We start from the raw sequence: 7,500 nt of genomic DNA on the forward strand, positions 1-7,500 counted from the left end.
AGAAAAGTACCAATTAGCTTGTCTTTAAATAAAGACACATCAGTCAGGAAAGACCTAATCAGTTCATTATCGCTGGAGCCCTGTCATAGTTCTTTAACTAACTGCTTCAAATGCCTGAGTTAATCTGTTAAAAGCCCCAATTGCACAGTTCAGATGTCATCAAATGCAAATAAGCAAATACCAGATATACTCAGACTTAAATATATAAAAATTCTTCAAAGAATCGGACAGACTTTTCACAAGGTTGGAATTAGTATACCGTGGAAAAACAAGGGTATTTCAAGGACAAATAAGACTTTTTGACGGATAAAAAAGAAGTATTCAAAGTATTCATATTGAAACAGTGTTTAGAGAGAATATTGTATGCCAGGTAGTTTACTTTGAAATGATAAAAAAGCCTCATATTTTGGAGGATTCATTTAGGAGTGAAACAGTTCAGGAGGGAGATTATCAATCATGCGGCTGCTGTACAGAATCCTGTGACTGACCTCATTCTATCACTTTGTATGAGTGATTTGCATTCGTTTTCATTGGCCTTAGTCTGGTACGGATCTGAATCAGAATCATTGCCACAATCAGCCACTCACTGAACCGCTTCAAAGTGGGGGCGCTTCTTGAAGTGCATTTTTTTTAAACACCTTTGTTCTGGTGGTGCCATCACAGATCATCCCATCATCCAGCTCTTTATCCAAGCAGCCTTGGTAATGACGTCTACAAGTACTCGGGAAGAGTCAGTTAAGAATTCCTGTAGATGTGACATTCTCTCTTGGCGTTTTAAAGGACTTATACATATAGTTTCTAACCCAGTCTTATTTACATTGTATTTATTTTCAAATATGCATAATACCCACCAGGATTCTTGGCAAGGAATGAAGCTGAACAAGCCTTGGAGAGAAAATAGCACATTGTTACAAACTTCAATGTAAAGCCAATATATCTTTAAGCATATAGGCCTAGACAGATAAACAATGGCACAGATAATGTTCATTTCTTTTTCTTCCTTATCATCTTTTAGATGTATTTAAATGTTTTATACATTACATCTTCAGGCAAGCAGGGAGTTTTAATCTTAAAGCATCTTCCTGACTGTGCCTGACCATTATGAGCCTTTGCGGTACATGTTTAAGCTCTGTGCACAGAAAAACCAAAATATCAAGACCAGGGAGCCTGCAGTGAATATTATTTTAGTTGCATCTATCTAAGAGTTTCCGTGTCAGCCCACCTTTCAAAATACTTTAATTATTTGTGGTAAGGAGAAGCCTAGAGAGAGGATTTTCACACACTTCTTGATCTGTCGAAGGTGAGGACGAAAAGACGAAAACATCAAGATGTTTTTTTTTTTTCTCACTGTTGGCAGAAAGACAGAAACATCTAGATTGTTTCCTCTCCGTCATTCCTGCCGGGAGTCCTATCAGACTCACGCTTTAATATCCAGTTTTTCAGACGGAGGTAGCGAAAGTGACATTTAATAAGCGCAGAGGGTTTTTGAAGATGAGCCCATTGTGTTGTGATGTGAGCCACACGTTTGCTGAAGTCCTCAGTATGCAGTAAGCGGAGCGGTAAACAAAGCTGATATCTCTGCAGGTGTCCTTCTACTCCTGCCCTGCCTACCAAGAAACATCAGACATCATGCAAATGACTCATGGAGGGGGAAAAAAAGTGAACGCGAAGATGAAAGTGTTAATCGCGGTGACATATAACCACACCAAAGCAGAACCCGTGGAATAATATATCAAAGCGGGGAGGTCTAGCGGAGGTGATGGTGAACATACATGCGGAAGGGGGGAGAGGAGTCAAACTTCCGCGAAGATGCAGCGCGCCGCGCTTGCTAGAGTACTCTCTCGCCGCCAACGTAAAGGCCATTTCCTACCACTTCCGGGGTTGCTGTCTTCATTAAAGCAGGGCCTGCACTGTTGCGCTGTGTCCCGTGGAGTTCAAAAGAATAGCATTAGCGGTGATCCGTAGCAAGAGTCGTTACCGTATAGATCAGTGCTTTCTCTCGTTCAAGTGCTGCAGAAGCTGACGCAACAGTGTCGTTGCTTTGCACTTTGGCATGACAGAAATGGTTTGGGTAGTTGGGACAGCACCGGATGTTTTATCATTTTATTTATTTCTTTATTTCTCTTTACATTATGTGAGATTGAAACATGATGCAAATGTCAGAAACTGTAGTAGCGGTCCAGGGGTTCCGTGGGTATTCGGCTCTGAATGTGGCAATGCGGTGGAAGAAGTCAATCAAATCAAATTGAACCAAAGTAAAACCGTCTTGGATGGCGCGGCGGTGCTTATTGGCTTAATCGATTAGCCATTTGCACCGCGTTCAGGGGGTCATCCTGTTCCCGACACCCGGCATGGATTGAATGAGATTGAGATCGGAGTGGGCTTTGACCTGTATCTCGCCATCAGCTTCCCACTGAAGCAGAACTTTGATGAGGGGATTTATCCAAGGTGAGCCGGTGGGTGCGTGTGTGCGTGTGTGTATGTGTGGAAGTGTGTGTGTGTTGGGGGCGCCGCACCCACTACCCCCTCACTTTCCTAGAGGATCAAACAGCTATCTGATGGCAAGCACTGGTGTGGGTCGCAATTTTAACCACCCATTTGCAGCGGGAGTTTAAAGGAAGGGGAAGTGCTTATCATTCCCAGCGAGATGTTTAAAGCAGGGGAAATATATCTCGGAGGAGATCAATTGCTGCGTGGTTGGTGGCAGTGGATTGGAGGAGAGCGAGAGAGAGAGAGAGAGAGAGAGAGAGAGAGAGAAAGAAGAGGGCTACACCCATCAGAGGAAGGAGGCGAGACCATGACGGGTTTCCATCAAGGCCTCGGCCCCCCAGATCACTCCATCGTGGAGGTAATTGAGGAGCGTGGAGATTGCGGAAATGGAAGCAATTTCACAGACACGGGGGCCAATCCACACTGCCGCCCCCTTGCCGCAGCGTGTTAATGGGGTTGACCAGACTGGTGGGGGAGGCCTCTGTAGCCGCTGAGAGGGAGCGTGGAGTGAATGGGGGGCTCCTCAAACGTCCCCCCCTATCCCCCCTCCTCTCCCGAGACTCTCCGGTAATCAAATCAACAGCTCAGGTGGAAATTGCATATGATGAGTGTCTGGCTGAGCAGTGGCTGACGCCCACAGTTCCAAATTAACATTGGCAGTACCTATGCTATGTGTGGGTGGGTCACCTCAGGTCTATCGCCGTGGTGACACTGAGTGGGTTGCTTGGCAGTGATAACTCTTTTTGTCGGCTTTGGGAAATTACTTTATTATTATATTATGTCCCTGTCTTATGAACACAATCGAATTGTGTTTCTGTAGTGTTTTAGAAATAAACATGGATGTGAGGTAGATAAGCTTATGACATATAGTCTCCTGAGCTCCAAAATGTTGAGAGATCGATGGGATTGTAAGTGCTGGCTGATACATGCAGTTAATCTGGGGGGGAAATCGGTCAGTCATGTGATGTCATGTGCACCGACATTATAGAAACATGGTTATTTAAGTTATTTAATACGATTTAAAAAAATTCCTAACTATTTTCTGCCAAAAGCCCCCTGTGTGACGTAGACCATGAAGACACAGAAGCATTCGTCTATACCAATTTTCTAGAAAGATTGTAGAAAGACTGTGGTACACCATTCAGTGGCGTGGAGTCATTTCATTGTTTTCTTCCATTTTTCCCCTCTAAACACAATAACTTCACGACTGCTGGCCTCCCTGCTTTAGCTCTCCTCCCTATCCCCGTATCCATGGTAAATATCCCTCCAGTTAGCCCTCGCCGCAACCTCTCCTCTCATACATGAATGCAGAAACCACTCTCCATCTTATTCTTTTTTTTACTTGCTCTCTTCCTCCCCCGCTCTCCATCCTCTCGTTCCCCCTGTCCTCTCTTCCTCCCCCACTCTCCATCCCCTCGTTCCCCATGTCCTCTCTTCCTCCCCCACTCTCCATCCCCTCGTTCCCCCTGTCACACACGCTGCTAGCAGGGGACCAGGCGGAGAGCCAGGATGTTTCTGAGGCCCACTGTGACTCTCTCCCCCTCCCAGGGCAGGAGGGAAACAAGGCCTCCCTATATGGGTCTAGGCGGAGGGAGCAGTCGCACTTGGGTGGCTCTATGAATGGAAAGTCCTTGTGTGTCCTGCGAGGGCAGGCTGCCAGGCAGTCAGTGCGCCACGTCTCATTGGTCGCCAGGCAGTCAGTGCGCCACGTCTCATTGGTTTTCACTGGGAGCACGGGACATTATGCAAAATGCCTGCCTCATCTCCCTCATCTTCTTCATCTTCTTCTTCTTCTTCTTCTTCTTCTTCTGCTTCTTCTTCTTCCCCTTCTTCTTCTTCATCTTCTCCTTCTCCTGCCTCTTCTCTCTCTCCCTCTCATGTGCCGCAAGGTTTCTTCCTGATTAACAGGGAGTTTTTTCTTGCCCCTGTCACCATTGTGCTTGCTCCAAGGGGGTTCAGGCACCGGGCTCTGTAAAGTGCCTTGAATTAAATTTTGTTGGCAATATATATATAAAATAGAATTGAATTGAATTCTGTCTGTTTCTCCTTCTCTTATTCACTCTCACATCTCCCTTGCTTGTGTGTCCCTCGGCTGTTAATATGTTCTCTGGTTCTCCCTCTGCTGTTTGTATGTTCTCTGGTTCTCCCTCTGCTGTTTATATGTTCTCTGGTTCTGCCTCTTCGGTTTCTTCCACCTTCTCTGAAATCCACTCTGTTATGACCAGTTAGTTCTTTGTCCTTGTAGAGGTGAACGTGTCGTTAATTAAAGGTGTTTTAAGTCAGCACTGAGTTACTATCTCAGGGCCCTAATTTCATTGATGGGTAACTGGCAACGAGCAAACCGACAAGCAGAGCATAGTCCGTCATGCGTGAACCAAAGCTAATTTAATAACTTGGCAAAACCATTTTACCTAATTTAATACCATGAGCAAGAGCTTGAGCGCAAATATGGGTTGGTCAGTGCAATGCTCCCACACACCACACGATAGCTTTAGTTCATGCGTGACAGACTTTGCTCGTTGCCCATCAATTATGTTAGTGCCCACAGTCTCACTGATCTTATTAGCAGCACTCTGGAGTGTCATGAGTGATCAGGGTTTTGTAAGAGAAACAACATCTTCATCACTAACTGCTGCTGCCAGTGTTGGATACTGGACAAGGCATTTTGTGCAGTGCTTGCAAGCAGAGAGTGAAGTCGATTTTGCACGGTGATTGACGACATTACACACAATAACTTAAGTTACAATGATACTAAATCCATATTAGGATGGTATTAAGATGATACTAGATCATCTACTAAATATTATCTTTATGGTTATGAGGATTTACATGCCAGAAGCATTCTTTGTAGGCAGTCCATGAACCAGTGAAGCCATGTTTATGCAGCTGTATGTGAACAGATGACCAGGAAATGGAGATTTCTGCTGATTGGTGCTATTCTGCCGAGCACAAGGTGTTAAAAGGGCTGCTGCTATTTTTCTCCTTAGGTGGCAGACTGTGGTGGGCAGATGACGACTTGGCGCAGCTGGGCACGGTTGCCAAGAGAGATGGCCGTAACATGGTGGTGCTGAGGAACAAGACCAGCGGAGTCGTCCACATGAAGGTGTACGACCGAGACGGGCATAAAGGTAAGGAGTCTTTGGGCCAAGATCAGGACCTCGCTCTCCACCTCCTGTACTCCTGTATCTTCTACAAGCACACCTGATTCATGTCATTTAAATGCTCTTGATTGGCTGAATTAGCAAACAAAATGTTATTTTGAACACATTATATTAGTGGAAGACAGGCTAATTAGACACCAGCTAATTATTGTTCACTAATTGACATGCATTCATGCATTCCCTGCCATCCTTCTCATGATATATATTCTCTTTATATATATATTTATATATATATATATATATATATATATAGAGAGAGAGAGAGAGAGAGAGAGAGAGAGAGAGAGAGAGAGAGAAAGAGAGAGAGAGAAAGAAAGAAAGAGAAAATGTAAACATACTATTGTGGACAAAAACTCGAGGGTCTCAAAGTGTCTTTAGGCACTTAGCAATTAATTCATTCATAAGTGCAATATACCTTTAAGTAGGTGTCATTACAAGATGGGCATGGGTTTAGGATCAAGACTCAGCGTAGGGTAAAGTTAAGTAATATGCAATTATAAATAAACTTTATAATGACTTACTTACGGTGTAACAAGGTGCTTAATAAAAAGAGGGACAGTTTTACTTTAAACTGTAAAAATGTCAACTCCAAATAAAATCTGGGAGTATCTACTTTCTCTTTACACAGAAAAAGAACTGTATGTGGTAGCAGATTTATGAGGCGATTGGCTTTTGCATTTTTGTGAGTTATTCGCCAAATAATTCAAGGTAATGGCCTATCCATTATCAGCGTGGCGCTGGATCCCTTTAAAGTGTCTGCTGGAATAAGGGATGACTATTAAGGAGGCCAAGATGTAAATCTCCCAACTTCACCCTCTTTCCCATGCTCTTAGACCAATTAGCCTCTCCATTCATAATGCAGCCCGATCTCATTAGCGTCACTGCTGGACAGGCTGAACAATGCTGATAAGCTGTATCCGAGGGGAGGCTGGATGAGGAGGAGTCCTGCTCACCCCCTCCCCTACCTGCTTTCACTCAGTATCACTGATACTGTTAATGAAATAGGCTTTATGTAAGATGTCAGAATGGTATAGTCAATCTTCCTGTGTGTGTGTGTGTGTGTGTTTGTGTTTGTTTGTTTGTTTGTTTGTGTGATGCTCAGTGTATTATTGGTTCAGTTATCAAACTAGCCAGGCTCTGGACAAACTAGTTACGTTTTAATCCCGACGTTGTGCTGAAAAGCAAGTTCAACCTTTAGCTTTACCACAATTGAATTAAATGCACCGCCGATTCCCACCAAAGCGTGGCTGTCAAACAGAGATGAACTTTGACCCCGGGCCCAAGATGGCGGCCCACGGGGTACAGTTGATGGAAAACAATTATCCTGGCTGGTGACAGGGTTCTCTTGCATTGCGTTCCCCCTAGGGCGGAACCCCTGTCAGGTGAACAATGGAGGCTGCGCCCAGCTCTGCCTGCCCACCTCGGAGAACTCGCGCAGCTGCGCCTGCACCGTTGGCTACAACCTGCGCGCCGACCGCATGTCCTGCGAAGGTAGGGCCCTTGCCACTCAGCCAATGTCACTTCCTCTTCCTGTTTGACAGCACCACACATGCATTCTTGATTCACACAAGCGTCATGTGATGATGATCTGTGATTCTTGACTTGTATAAATAGCATTTGGTACATATTGTATTACCACAGTATATCTAATTACACTATCTTGTAAAAGGTTGGCTTAGAGGGCACTATTGCCCTCACCCTACTTAGATGACGATGCATTGGGAGACCTGTCCTGTACAGCCAGCTGTAGCACAGTAGGGGATATAAATACATATATGAGTGTTTTCTCTTCCTGTTATCTCAGGTGTGGGGTCATTTCTGATGTACTCGGTTCACGAGGGTGTGCGTG

General features: G+C 44.7%; 1 protein-coding gene across 6 annotated transcripts in view; it reads left to right on the forward strand.

Annotated features, from left to right (window-relative positions):
- lrp1bb (low density lipoprotein receptor-related protein 1Bb) overlaps positions 1–7,500 on the forward strand; it is a 302,617-nt gene that overhangs the window by 197,615 nt on the left and 97,502 nt on the right. For all 6 annotated transcript variants that reach the window (XR_004165369.2, XM_031582278.2, XM_031582280.2 and 3 more), the window contains exons 32-34: positions 5,478–5,618; positions 7,017–7,142; positions 7,456–7,500. The exon at positions 7,456–7,500 is cut by the window's right edge and continues 87 nt beyond it. Coding sequence is in view for 5 of the 6 variants with exons in the window: in XM_031582278.2 (XP_031438138.1) it covers positions 5,478–5,618; positions 7,017–7,142; positions 7,456–7,500 (312 nt within the window). In the remaining variant the exon portion in view is untranslated. The remainder of the gene's footprint in view (positions 1–5,477; positions 5,619–7,016; positions 7,143–7,455) is intronic.

This window comes from Clupea harengus, chromosome 2 (genome assembly GCF_900700415.2).
Source record: "Clupea harengus chromosome 2, Ch_v2.0.2, whole genome shotgun sequence".
Classification (NCBI taxonomy): domain Eukaryota; kingdom Metazoa; phylum Chordata; class Actinopteri; order Clupeiformes; family Clupeidae; genus Clupea; species Clupea harengus.